This window comes from Hylaeus anthracinus, unplaced genomic scaffold, assembly GCF_026225885.1.
Source record: "Hylaeus anthracinus isolate JK02 unplaced genomic scaffold, UHH_iyHylAnth1.0_haploid 4, whole genome shotgun sequence".
Lineage (NCBI taxonomy): Eukaryota > Metazoa > Arthropoda > Insecta > Hymenoptera > Colletidae > Hylaeus > Hylaeus anthracinus.
Genome location: NW_026535289.1, coordinates 82,840 through 97,313, shown reverse-complemented (window position 1 = coordinate 97,313; position 14,474 = coordinate 82,840). Strand labels below are relative to the sequence as shown.

Below are 14,474 nucleotides of genomic sequence, written 5' to 3'. Positions count from 1 at the left end.
TTGTCATTGCTAAGATTTCACACTTTTTAGAGTTTAAGTTTCAAATTTACCTCCTCTGCTGTCTCTTATTCGTCCGTGGCGCCTCCTATAGTCATATTTTTAGAGATTTGATCTTTGAGTTTTCAAGATGATCCTGGATAACTGATTGTTATACTGGGCCTAGACGATATTGGGTGGAAGAGAGATCATCTTCGAACGAGACGCTTCGTATTGTGCAATTATACTACACGTCTCGCTCTCGATGATAAATTGTAGACTTTTAGCGTAAACTGAAAACTCATATGTATCCATTAGTGTTTTTTTTTTTTTTTTTTTTTTACACAACTGTTATGCATTTAGTACTGATTTAGCAAAGGTGTCATTGTCTTGGATTGGTCGGTTGTAGAATTTGACAAAGGTCTTAGGGTTTTGAGACCAGCCTGCTGTCCTTCTATTTGTATCTACGTCCACTCTCTTTCTGAATGCCATGGATACTGCTGCGTGCTTTGTGCAGTACTGTTTGAGCGGATACGTTCATATAGGGTTTGTTGGATGATATGAATAATCTGTTGTTTTCTCCATTCCTGAATTTTTCCGTTATTTTGATGTAGCTTAATACTGCTGAAGCTACACAGATGCTGGGTTTTTCTTTGAAAAACGGTAAGGTAAGTTCCGACTGATTTTTACCGGGCTTGGATGTCGTTATCAGGTCAGGAATCTTGATCGAGATTCCAGATTTCTTAGTGAATATGTTCTTAATGTTAATTAATGTAATTGTTTGAAGTCTATGTGCTGTTGTTAATATTAGTAATGTAGCTACTTTCTCAGCTGCTTCTTTTAGTTTTAGTTGGTTAAGTGGAGGCAGCTGCTCAATGTAATGCAGAACTGATGCTGTATCCCAAGTACTTGAATATTTAGGTTTTGGGGGCCTTTCCCTATGTATTCCCTTAAAGAATCTCGAGATTAATTTGTCCTTCGCTATATCTCGTGAGGAGATGAGAGAAATAGCTGACCGAGTGGAGTTTAACGTTCCGTAGCTTGCATCCTTGTCAAATTTACCCGTTAGGAACCATAAAATATCTGAAGTGTTGGCCTCAAACATTGATATTTTGTTTTCTACACAAAAGTCCCACCATAGCTTTAAAGGACCCTGATACTGCTTTAACGTTGATGCGGCTATAGAATTAACCATAATTTCTGTTGATGCATTATCTATTCCCCTACATCTGAAAGCTTTCCGGATAAGTTCCCTGCCACTAGTGAAAGCTTCAGCGCTAGTGGGTGTGTTTCTTTCCTAGACGGGGATATTAATAAGTTTTTATTAGGTTTGAAAATGATAGGTGGCGATGTGAGCAGTGATGTAGAAAGAGGGTACCACGGTTGTGTTGGCCAGAGTGAGAGAACAACCGTCCCCTCTGCTTTATCGAGAATTATCTTTCTTAAAGTTCTAAGGGCAAGTGCGAAAGGAGGAAAAGCATATATTTTTTCATTTGTCCATGAGATGGTGAAAGCATCTACTGACATAGCTCTGGGTCTGGGAATCGTGAACAGAATCTCGAGCATTTTTTGTTTAATCTTGATGCAAATAGGTCAATTGTAAAGAGACCAAATTCTGTATTTATATTCTCAAATGCACTGCTACACAGCTCCCACTCAGTGTCTATGTTAGTTATTCGTGATGCTCTATCAGCTTCTTTGTTCTGTGCTGATGGTATATAAGAAGCATGAATCCAGATTTTTCTTCTTTCGCACCATTGCCAGATTTTTCTCGTTAGTTCATTCAGGTGCGAATATTGAATACCGCCTGTTCTGTTAATGTACGATATAGTAGACGTATTGTCTATTCTCAGTAATATTTCACTTTCAACCATCTTTCCTGCGAAACATTTTAAGCCAAAATAGGCTGCTAGAAGTTCTAGGTAATTGATGCTATGTTTTCTTTCCTCCTTCTTCCAGAAGCCCTGCGCGCTTTTACCATTGCAGTGTGTACTCCAGCCAGTCAAAGATGCATCTGAGGATATTTCTAACTCAAATTTTTGAGTTCTTATCGGGTTGGAGCCTGTTGGGACGATTCTTTCCCACCAACGTAGCTCATCTATCATTGATTTATTGATGTGAATTTTTCCTTCGTAATCGTTATCATTTAGTATTAACGCAAGATATTTTTGTCTTTCAAGTCTTTTACAATAAATTGAACCGTATACAACAGCTGGGCAAGCTGCAGTTAAAGTCCCGAGCAGTTTGGCGAAGTCTCTAATTTTAAAGTATCTGTCTTATTTGAAGGTTTTTACTAGTGAAGTTATTTGTTTTTTCTTATTATTTGTTAGTTCTAATGTGAAGTCAGTTGAGTTAATTATGAAGCCAAGGTATTTGCATCTTTGACTAGGTTCTAGAGAGCTTTTTTGATAATTAATAATAAATCCCAGGCGCTCCAGCAGATCCGTTACGTAATTCAAATTATTTCTACAAGATTCATACGATTTACTGATCAGTAATAAGTCATCAATATATATGACTGACTGAATTCTAGACTCTCGAATTTTATTTATTACTGGTTTCATAATCTTTGTGTATACAAAGGGGCTTGTACATAGCCCAAATGGTAGACACGTAAATTGGAACATTTGTCCCTGGAATTTAAATCGTAGAAATTTTTTAAATGATTTGTGAATGGGAACCAAGTAATACGCATCCTTTAGATCAACGGAGCACATGAAACAATCCATTGATATTAAATGTTAGGCAGATTTAATGTCTTCCATTTTAAAATGGAGGGTATCTATGAAATCATTTAAATTTTTTAAATTAATAATAAATCTGCTAGAACCATCAGGTTTATCTACTAGGAAAAAGGAGGAAATAAACTGTCCCTCTTCTTCATCACAACACTCTATCACCTTTTTGGTTAAGAGTTTGTTGACTTCTGATTTTAGTTTTATAAATTCGCTTTCAGACCAATGTTGATCTAAGGGTGGTCTATATTGGACTGGAGTCTCTCTAAACGATATTTTATACCCTTTTATACATTGCAGAATAAATCTGTCAGAGGTTATTTGTTTCCATTCCTTGGTAAACAATTTTAACCGACCAGGTGCGCTTACCTCATTTACTTCCTTGGGTGGAAGTACCAGTTCGATGGCCTGCTTGAAGACTTCGTTTGATTTAAGCTGACTCGTTGGGTTCTGGGTTTGAACTTTATCATGGGCCTGTTCCATCTTCATTTGTTCTGATTCCCCACCTGCCTGTATTTTGCTGGTGGGTATTTCGAGTTTCCCTGATCCCTTGGTTTTGAACTTGTTGCCTTGGCTGTAGGTTTAATGTTGGAACACGCTTTTTCAACATCTTTGGCTTCTTTGACATTTTCCGGAAATTTTTTTTCCGTACAGCCACTCGTCAGCTTTGGTAGCATCAATAGTTGGTCTAATTGATTTACTCATTAACGGGGTTATGTAAGCTCTACGAGCAACTGAATGTTGATAAAATGTGTCCGTTAATAACTTCCCTGCATCACATAAGTATTTCATTAACGCTTCCTGATCTATGCCATCTTCTGGATCCTCTAGGATCATTGAAACTGCTGCACCTAGCGCTGAGATTGCTGAGCCGATGCAATTTTGTGTTTCAGCAAAATGCGCATCTCTTTTAGTTGCAATTTCAGTCATGACTGGACTGATTTCTATGTTAATTTTTGGTGCTTCTGTATATAAATCGTCCTTTCGGGGATAAATTTCCAGAATATTCTTCTTGTTTTCTTCTGGATACCCTTCTCGCATCCACTTCTGCCAGCGGATTTTAAGTTCTTCATTAATTTTTATGGAAATTTCCTTTTTTGTATTAGGATGTTCCCCTAGCGTCTCAAGAAAAACCTCATTCATAGGTGGGATATCATCCGTAATCTGTGTAATTTCTTCTGTCTCAGGAATCTCAGCTGATGTTATTTCAATCTGATCTATATTTGCCTGAGAAGTATTCGGAGCATCAACGTTCTCTTTATTGTTCCTTAATTTGGCTGAAAACAGGAATTTTTTAAGTAGCTTTTAATTCACAATACTCTTAACAGTATACAATTGTATACTGTTTGTCTTATGGACTATTTGTCTTATAGACTGTTTGTCTTATAACTGTTTGTCTTATTGACTGTTTGTCGTATGGATTGTTTGTCTTATTGACTGTTCGTCTTATTGACTGTTTGTCTTATTGACTCTTTGTCTTATTGACTGTTTGTCGTATGGACTTGGTGTCGTATAGACAATGTACACACATGTATGCACTTACATATGTAAGTATATAATGTGTAGACAAAATACACTTGTATTTTAATACACTAATTTCGTATGGAAATTAATGACCACTGTGTTATTATATTTGCTTACCTGGAGTCTCTTGTATTATTTGCGCGAGCGACTTAGTGCGGTTATACACCTGTTTTTCGATGTTTTGGAGTCTATCTTCAGTCCTTTGCTTCTTTCTTGCCCTTTTCTCCTGCCATTATTTTTCTCTTAAATCTGTTTTAATTATACTTAAAAACTCAGCACGTGTGAAAAATTATACACAACAAAACAATATGACTATAGGAGGCGCCACGGACGAATAAGAGACAGCAGAGGAGGTAAATTTGAAACTTAAACTCTAAAAAGTGTGAAATCTTAGCAATGACAAGCATTACTACAATTTATCATCGAGAACGAGACGTGTAGTATAATTACACTCTGCTCGGTTTTACGTGGGATGCCATGCTGAACCATACAAAAGTTAATTTCGAATTCAGATATCGACATGGTCCTGTTTATCGAACGTGGTATACGCGGCGGATTAAGTCAATGTTCAGGTAGATACGCAAAAGCCAATAATAAGTACATGCAGTCATACGATCCATCGAAAGCATCGTCGTACTTGATGTATTTTGATGTGAATAATCTGTATGGGTGGGCAATGTGTCAACCATTGCCATATGCAGAATTTCGGTGGGTCGACAACGTCGCAAACTTTGACGTGTCTTCGATTGCTGCCGATTCGCCCACGGGTTATATTCTAGAGGTTGATCTAGAATATCCGCAACGTTTACACGACATTCACGCTCTATACGATAACCAGCGCTACGTTATTCACTATCGTAACCTGCAGCAATGCACACGACATGGTATTCGTACTACAAGGATACACCGCATCCTCCAATTCGCACAATCACCCTGGCTCCGCGATAACATCGAATTAAATACAAAGTTTAGAACTCTCGCTACAAACGATTTTGAAAAGAATGTGTATAAATTGATGAACAATGCGGTATATGTCAAAACTATAGAGAATGTACGCAATCACGTCGATAAAAAATTAGTCACAAAATAGGAAGGGAGATATGGTGCGGAGACAATGATCGCAAAACCAAATTTCCACAGCCGTAACGTGTTTTCGGAAAACTTAGTTGCCATCGAACTGCGAAAGCTTGTGCTGAAGTTCAACAAACCAATCTATGTGGGTATGTGTATACTAGATATATCTAAGGTTTGTTTGTATGAATTCCATCACGATTACATGTTACCCACACATGGCGATAAATGTAAAGTTATGTACACCGATACGGATAGTTTAATTTACCACATCGAGTGCGAGAATATTTATGATACTATAAAACGCGATATTAATCGATTTGATACCAGCGATTATCCGGTAGGGAACGTTTATGATATACCGCTTGTAAACAAAAAAGTCCCCGGTGTGATGAAAGACGAAAACGATGGGGCCATAATGACAGAATTTGTTGGACTCAGAGCGAAAATGTATGCACTGCGTGTAGATGGTAAAATAGATACGAAAAAGGCAAAAGGTGTAAAAACTAACGTTGTTTCCAGGATGATAACTTTCGACGACTACACGCAGTGCCTACGAAACGAAATTGAAATGATTCGTAATCAGACATGTATAAAATCAAAATTACACAAAGTATACTCAATGGCAGAATCAAAAATCGCTCTGAGTCCGTACGACGATAATCAGTATATCGTACCCGACTCAACGGATACATTGCCGTGGGGTCATTATAAAATACCGCTTTAGATATATCAGTATATGTATTTTGTAAATCATTTTTACCTCGATTTTAATAGATGTATATATTTAGTTGTAAATAAAAAACACTGTAATGTAACTAATGATGCCAGTACATGTATAAAACTGAATATTTAATTTAAAAAATGTTCAGTTTTTACAATACATTATCTTTATTTATCCATGAATTGTGTGCACAACTCAATCCTAACCATTTCACGTACACCTTATTCCCTTTCCGACGTAACACTTTTTCTACAAGGTATACATCAGCGTCGGCAACGCGTTGCAAATCGTGTTCGTAGAATCCTCCAGCAATTGGTTTTCCATAAACATCTTTCAGCAGATACGTTGCGGGATTAGTTTTCTGGACCTCGGCAATCGTAAATATTTCAGTACCCCAATTATGTGTGTAACCTTTTTCAAAAATTGTTTTGAATTTGCTCACACGTACCGCATCTCCCACTCTGAATCGTGCGAGAGCGGCAATCTTTACGTGATTATATACCGTTGTTAAGAGCTTCGAGGCGTTTGTTGGTGTAACGTCAATTGGTCGCATGCCGATAGTTCGATGTTTACGTGCGTTGTAATTTGATACGAGTTGCTGCAGCGAGTCGATCCATTTATAATTATATGATTAAACAAACTTACCTAAGTAAAGTTCTATCATAATTGTATGAAGCGCCTCTTTCGAGATGATCAACCTATAGTACCCCCACTTCAAAGCTAAAAATCAAAAAGGGGTCGGGCATCGCCTCCCATGTCTGCACGCCCGTCAAGCCTCATTATTTCAAAGCTACGCCGTAACAATTATATGGGTGTCAATGACGAAAGATTGACTTAGGGATTTATAGGGTGGGGTTGATCATCTCGAAAGAGGCGCTTCATACAATTATGATAGAACTTCACTTAGGTAAGATCGTTTAATCATATAATTGTATTACGCACCTGTTTCTCGAGATCAACCTGTAGATGTTCAACGCTTGTTACGGCGATAAAACGAAAGTAAAGTAAAAAAAAGCCTTTATAAACATTATTTTACTCAGAACTATTTTACATATAAAGAATAGAACATTTTTCTCTACTCCAAACACGACTATCTTTTTTAATCACTTAATATCGTGTTAGCAAAAGAATCAGTAGGATTCAATAACGGTAAATAATAAAATTTTACAAAAGTTTGCGAGTTGACAGTCCAACCCGCCGTTCGTCTTAAAGTATCTAAATCATGTCCCTTTCTCTTCGCCGCCGAAGTCGACGCGTGTCTCGTGGAATAAGCGGTGAAAATATTTGTGTCTAACCCGCTTTTACCTAGAACTTCTTTGATCCAACGGCTAAGTGATTGAGCTCCAACAGCCCCAAACGGTTTTTTAAATGATACGAACAGTGAACTTTCTGACCCTCGAATACTCGCGGTCCTCGCGATATAACACTCTAGAGCCGAAGCAATACAAACTTTGACGTTTGCTGAATAAAAAGGGAGCACCAATACGGGTTGATTCCTGTTTTTGCTTGATGCTTTTATATGTGCAGGAATCTTGATTTCTATTGCATCTAGAGACGAGGTAGCGTCTCGACGTCAAGTACATGAAAAATTATACGCCACCGTGTGTACTGGCGCTGGCGCTACCACGTATCTTTTACTCGTAAAACTGCGATTCCAACCTAACCCGAAACTGCTGTCATTAATATCTTGTCACGCCTGCTGTATTTTCTAAATCCAAAGGCATTTTTCTAATGTAAATCGCATATAAGCTTTCTAATAAAACCAAAATCAATAAAATCGGTCTATGTATAACTGAGATATCGTAATATCATGTCATGAATCTGTCAGAAATTGTAGATTTATCTTCTGATTCTGATTCTTATTCTTTTCGTCAACACTTAGCCAATAGGAGCTAGGGCCGTTCATTGATTCGTCGACTCTCGGAATCAGTCGGCAAGGCTTGTCGGTCGGAATTGTAATATGGCTGTCACTCATGCCGCTCGTTCATTTCTAACCTGTAACTGTCAGTTTGGATTTGTGACATTTAGTTTCTTGGAACAAGACTTTCTGACATGCATTATGCGTACTTTTGAAAACTTAAAGGACTGAAACTGATATTGAAATACAATAAATTGTGCGTTACCAATAGTGGATCTCTGTACATTTTCCCACTTTATTTATTAACGTTTAAATTTATTACAACAAGATTTTCTGCCACGCGTTGTGCATACTTGTGAATTTTATTCTAATACAATAAATTGTGCGTTACACATAGTGGATCTCTTTCTTTATTTCTCATTTCATGTTTAAAATTTCCATTTCTAGCAACAAGACATTTTGCGATGCGTTCTGTATACTTTTGAAAACTGAAAGGACTGAAGCTGGTATTATAATATAATAAATTGTGCGTTAGAAATAGTGTAGACCTCTTTTTTCATTTCATACTTCATTTTTAACATGTAAGTTTGTTACAACAAGACTTTCTGCCTTGCATTCTGTGTGCTTTTGAAAACTTAAAGGACTGAATCTGGTATTGTAATATAATAAATTGTGCGTTAGAAAATGTGGACCTCTTTTTCCATTTCATACTTCATTTTTAACATTTAAGTTTGTTACAACAAGACTTTCTGCCATGCGTTCTGTGTGCTGTTGAAAACTTAAGGGACTGAATCTGGTATTGTAATATCATAAATTGTGCGTTATTCATATGACATTAATTTTATTTGTAAATAACACATACAAACCTTATTTTACTTGCTAACTAATGTAGAGCTTAAAATAAAAATGCATTTGTCTTTTATTATAGTAAGCGTAGAGTCTACAATATACATAATGTGTCTGAAGCCAGATATAGGAAAGAGATCAGCTTCAGTTCTTTAAGTTTCCAAAAGTATACAGAACGCATGGCAAGATGTCTCACTGCAAGAAATTTAAATGTTAAAGGTGAAGCGAGAAATGAAAAAAAGAAATGATCTATTTGTAACGCACAATTTATTGTATTAGAATACAGTTCATATACGTTCACAGAACACATGGCAGAAAGTCTTATAACAAATTTAAATAATGAGAATATGAGAGAATGAACAGAGATCCACTATTTGTAATAGATAATTTATTGTATTACAATAATATAGAAAAAGAAAGGTCAGACTTAGTCCTTTAAGTTCTCAAAAGTATGCACGACACATGACAGAAAGTCATGTTGCATTTAAATGTTACTGATAAACTAATTACATTTTTTCTTTAATAAATTGCTTGCAATGAGACTTACTGCAATGCGTTCCACGTACTTTTGAAACCTTAATGGATTCAAACTGATCTCCCATTTTCTATTATTTGAAATCATTCACTATACAAATTATCTTTGTAAAAAGAAGTGAGATCCCCATAAAAAACTTCAAAAAAGTAAAAAAATTACGCCAAGTACATGAAAAAGTGGAGGACTCAAGGAGTCAAGGAGGACTCAGTGAATTGATCTGAGTTGTGGTTGTGAACCACTGACGTAACTTAATGCTTGATACCGGTATTATATTAACATGAAAAAGTGGAGGACTTAAGGAGTTATCATTAAAAAATAAAAGATCCTCATAAAAAACTACAAGAAAGTAGAAAAAGATGTGAAATCAAAATGAGCAGCCAGTACATGAAAGTCCTTTCCAATAAAGTGCAAAAGCGACACTGTGTAACACAATGTAAAATTCGGTGATTTCTATATATGTGCAGCTAAAATGCTGTGTTCAACAGTGCGGACGTTCAGATCCTAATGACAATTCATGTAAAGTGACTGCTCTACACTTTAGCGGTGACATGAAGAAGTTAAATAGCGTATCATCCACAAACTGAGGTTGTTTAAAAATTTGCCTTGATGACCGCGGCCTGGAAGTCAAATGCTAGGGGTGGCCAGGCAAGGTCAAGGTTTTGATGAATAAGAATTATTTTAAAACGCAAAATAATGAAAGTGTACTCATGATATTGTCAGAATTTTAAATTGAAAAATTATGTAAAAGCCTGCGAGAGAGAAAGTATTGGTCTTGATGATCTGAGAATGGCTTAGTTGGCCACGTCAAGCATTTCACTTCCAGGCCGCGGACATCAAGGCAAATTTTTAAACAGCCTCAGTTTGTGGATGATACGCTATTTAACTTCTTCATGTCACCGCTAAAGTGTGGAGCACTGTTGAATACAGCATTTTAGCTGCACATAGTTGGAAATCACCGAATTTTACATTGTGTTACGCAGTGTCGCCTTTGCACTTTATTGGAAAGGACTTTCATGTACTGGCTGCTCATTTTGATTTCACATCTTTTTCTACTTTCTTGTAGTTTTTTATGGGGATCTTTTATTTTTCTATGATAACTCCTTGAATCCTCCACTTTTTCATGTACTTGGCGTAATTTTTTTACTTTTTTGAAGTTTTTTATGGGTTACTTTTCCGCTGAATATTTTCTAATTTTATTAGCGAAAAGGTTTGCATTCGATGACCCGTAGTAAGAGCGAGTAAGATGATAAGTTTTAACGACAAGTCTCTCAAGTTCATTTTCTCATTTGGCAGCAACGTAACTAAATAATCTAAGACCATCTTCGGATCTCAAGTAGAACTATACTTAGGCCTCGACGGCCTTAATCTACTCATCGCCTTGAAAAATCTTTTTAACCTAAAATCCTGAGCTAGCTCTGGACCTACGAGCAACGAAATAGCGAATTTATAAGAATTCAAAGTGCCTTGAGAACCTCCCTTTCAAATGCTTCTGTCAGAAAAGTTAAAACATCTGGAACAGAATTTAAGTACGGGCTGATTTTTCTCGTTTGGCAAAAAGACCACCATTTCCTCAAAGCGGAATCATATTGTTTCCATGATGAGTCGCTGAGCGATGCCAACAATATTTTCATTGAATCTTTTGGAACCTCCTTCCTCTCGATGCTCATCCGGACAAGACTCCTGCAACCAGGGTAAGGTTCTTCCAAAATTTTGACGCGTTCCTGTTGGAGTAAACAATTATACTCGAATTAGGTCTAAATTTTAACGATTCTGAGATTAACAGGGACTGAAAAATAGGGAACCACGGTTGAGAAGGCCACTCAGGTACCACAACAATACCCCTTGATCTCTCATTCTTAATTTTTTGTAAGACTCGCAGAATGATCGAGAATGGTGGAAAGGCGTAAAAGAAAAAGGGTTTCCAAAAGAGAGTAAACGCATCCACAGCAAATGCGTCCGGGTCCCTATGCCAGGATACATAAATCGCACATTTGGCATTTACTCGGCTCGCAAATAGATCGATGTCTGGTCTACCATACAATGCGCTTAATTTCTCGAAGGCTCCACGCAACAGCTCGAACTCGGTGTTAGACTCTAATTTTCGCGATTCTGTATCAGCTTCATAATTCATTTCTTGGTATAAACCATACCGTACTTTACCGCTGGACAGTACGAAACTAAAGTGCCCACAAGTTTAGCGAAATCTCTAATTTTATATTTTTGATTTACTCTGAACTTTTTGATTTCGCTTCTGAGCCGAATTTTTGTTTCCGTCGGTAATTCAACTGTCATCTTAACGGAATCATAGACAAAATCGAGAAATCGACAAGTTTTCTTCGGTGTCATCTGACTTTTCTTTTTATTTATAACAAAACCTAAAGATTCGAGAAACAAACTAGATTTCGTTACATTAATTGAACATTGCTCAAGTGAGTCTCTTATTAAAAGAATGCCATCAATGTAAATGACCGAAATTAAACCCAACTGGCGTAAGTAAGCTACTACGGGTTTTAACAATTTAGTAAACACACAAGGCGCAGTTGATAAGCCAAACACGTGAACTCGTAATACTGCTTATCGAAAATAAATCTCAAATACTTCCTATGAGATACGTGGATCGGAATTGTATAATAGGCGTCCTTAAGATCGAGAGTTGCCAAGAAAAAAATCAAGACTTAATAACTTTGAGGCCGTTCGTCCATCTTCGAATTTAAAATGAATGGTTTCAACAAACTGATTCAGAGCCTTCAAGTTTAGAACAAACCTACTGGATCCATCCGGTTTAGGGACTAGAAAATAACTTGAGACAAATTGACTCTTACTCGACTGACACGGCTGAACTGCGCCTTTAACTATTAACTCGTCAACTAATTGACTAATTTTAAACCTTTCATTAATTGTGAAATTCCGAGCACTCGGAGGCACGGTCTGTTTAACTTTTGAGCAAAAAGGGATCTTATAACCCATCAGCCAAGACAAAACTTTTTTGTCAGAGGTCATATTTTGCCATTTGTCTTTGAAGAGACCGAGTCTACCGGCTATAAAGCTTACACCAACCTCTAACGTTTTTTCAAATGATCCCGATCTCAGTTCCGATCGCGATCGCGTCTCTGGTAGCGAGGTTTCTGAACAAACTGCGGCTGCTTCTTTTGTAGCAAGTGATACCTTGGCTTCTGCCCGCCCGACGCCGCTGGATAATTCCTGGTCTGAGGTTGACGGGGCGGGAATTTCAAGTTCTTTGTTTGTTTCAAAGGTTGCGATCTTTGAGCGACCTTGAGCTCCCTGCAGGAACTTTCCAACGTCTTTGCATTCTTCAACACCTCTTCCAAATTGCTTCCAAACAAAAATTCTCCGCAGCCAGATGCGTTGACGGCATCTCGAAGAGAAGCGTTGATATTGGCTAATATCAGGCTTCGACGAGCAAAAGACTCATCGTGCTGCAGATCCGCCAATAGCTGGATCAAACCGAACAAATATTTAACTAAAGACAGCATTTCAGGATTCTCCTTCCCCTTCACAACAATAGACATTGCCTGCATTGCAAGCGCCAAGGAAGCAGTAATCTTTTCCTGTTTTTTCCGAATGCGGTCATTCCTCTTGGCAACTAACTCCTGGACAACAGATTTGAACTCAGGATTTAGTTTAAGACGATCAATGGACGTACAGTTACTAGGAGGTGGATATTTCTTCAAGACCTCTACTTTAATTTCCTCCGACAGACCCTCTTTAATAACGTCTTCGCAGCGTACCACCAGATCTTTAAGAACTGGGGGACCGAAGACTCTTTCTTCGCAAATACGCTTGCCAAAAATGTCTAAAATATCAGAACGTAACGCAGCTTCTGTGTTCAATACCGCTGGCTCACCAGAATCTACCAGTGGCACGTCATCGACAGGGATGTTCCGTAGATTTGTCAACTGACTCGTGGAATCCAGCAAAACCCGATGTATCTGACCTGCATGCCTGTCATCTGCCGGGTTGTCTTCTTGTTCACTCCTATCTGGAGGAATCGAAGAAACAGACCGATCCGAACCAAAAGATCTCGCTCTGGAATATCTGAAACGGTCACGATCTGGAAACCCAGACCGACAATAATAGGTTAGTCCTAAACATTGTCTCATATTTCTCATATTCAAAATATAACTTTCATAACAGGTTAGAGCCTGATGAAAAAACTCGCAAAATTCTTCGGAATCGAAGAAAAAAATTCATCTCACGAGAATACATAAAAGTGAGGAAACACAGCAAAGGTTTGACACTCATAGGTTAGTGCCTACGAGTGAAAAAACTTGACATTTTTCAGGTTAGAGCCTGTTGTCAAACATTTTGCGAGATATCGAGCCAATCGACACGTTCTTCTTTTTTTTCCCCGTCTTTTTTTTACATTTAGGTTAGAGCCATAAATGAGAAAAAAGAAAACGGTTTAAAACCGTTTGAGTCTTCGAGAGACCTGAAAAACTATCTACGGCAAGGACAGCAAACTAGAACAAAAATCAGACAAACAATCTAACAATCTTACATCCGCTCGACCACGACTCATCAGTAACCGCGTCACTCGATCTATTCCTGCGACGATGACTTTTCCTCTTCTTTTTCCTCCTCAGCTTTCTATTTTCCTTTTCCAACTTCTCAAGACATCTCTCGAGATCCTTCCTTTGGTTTTCCACATCGGAATAATCTCCTGTATGCTCTTTGCGAAACATTTACACAGATTAGAAGAGAAATTCTCTCATTAACAACGTGGCTAATCGGCACAAAGCGAAAGAATGAGAATTGAAGCGAAGAATGTTGAATAATGATTTATGTTGTATTTTGACAAAAGTTTTTGCACATTTGCGTTGTAAATTTCCTTACCTTTGTCGGTTTGCAAATTTTTCGGATACCTTCCACTGTTTCGGATTATTTTTGCGATCGCTGTAGAAACTTCATTTCCACTCTTGGTTTTGAGGGGTATAGCCCATGCATGTTTACTCAGCACACCGATAACAATGAGTACGTAATGGAAGTACCCATGTACTATGACGCGTCTTCGGGAAAAATTTCTTCTCGCCGGAGCATGCAATTCTTCCACGAGACACCGTTTCTCGGTACTGGGAGTTTTCTTCGTAGCCATGTATGACTCGACACTGACGCAAAGACTTGACGTACACGTTTTATCAAACATCAAATCGGTGCTCAACGCAACGGTTGGTCGTTCGATCGGTC

The 14,474-nt window shown here is 37.8% G+C and overlaps 1 protein-coding gene across 1 annotated transcript; it reads right to left on the bottom strand.

The window, feature by feature from the left end:
* Nucleotides 1-8,209: 8,209 nt before the first annotated feature.
* Nucleotides 8,210-14,045, bottom strand: LOC128895092 (uncharacterized). The gene is made up of 3 exons (XM_054157363.1): nt 13,789-14,045; nt 12,327-13,341; nt 8,210-10,990 (listed from the first exon to the last, which is right to left on the bottom strand). Exons 1-2 carry the CDS (start codon nt 13,970-13,972, stop codon nt 12,356-12,358), a joined length of 1,170 nt encoding a protein of 389 aa, XP_054013338.1. The 5' UTR covers nt 13,973-14,045; the 3' UTR covers nt 8,210-10,990; nt 12,327-12,355.
* Between the last annotated feature and the right edge of the window lie 429 nt (nt 14,046-14,474).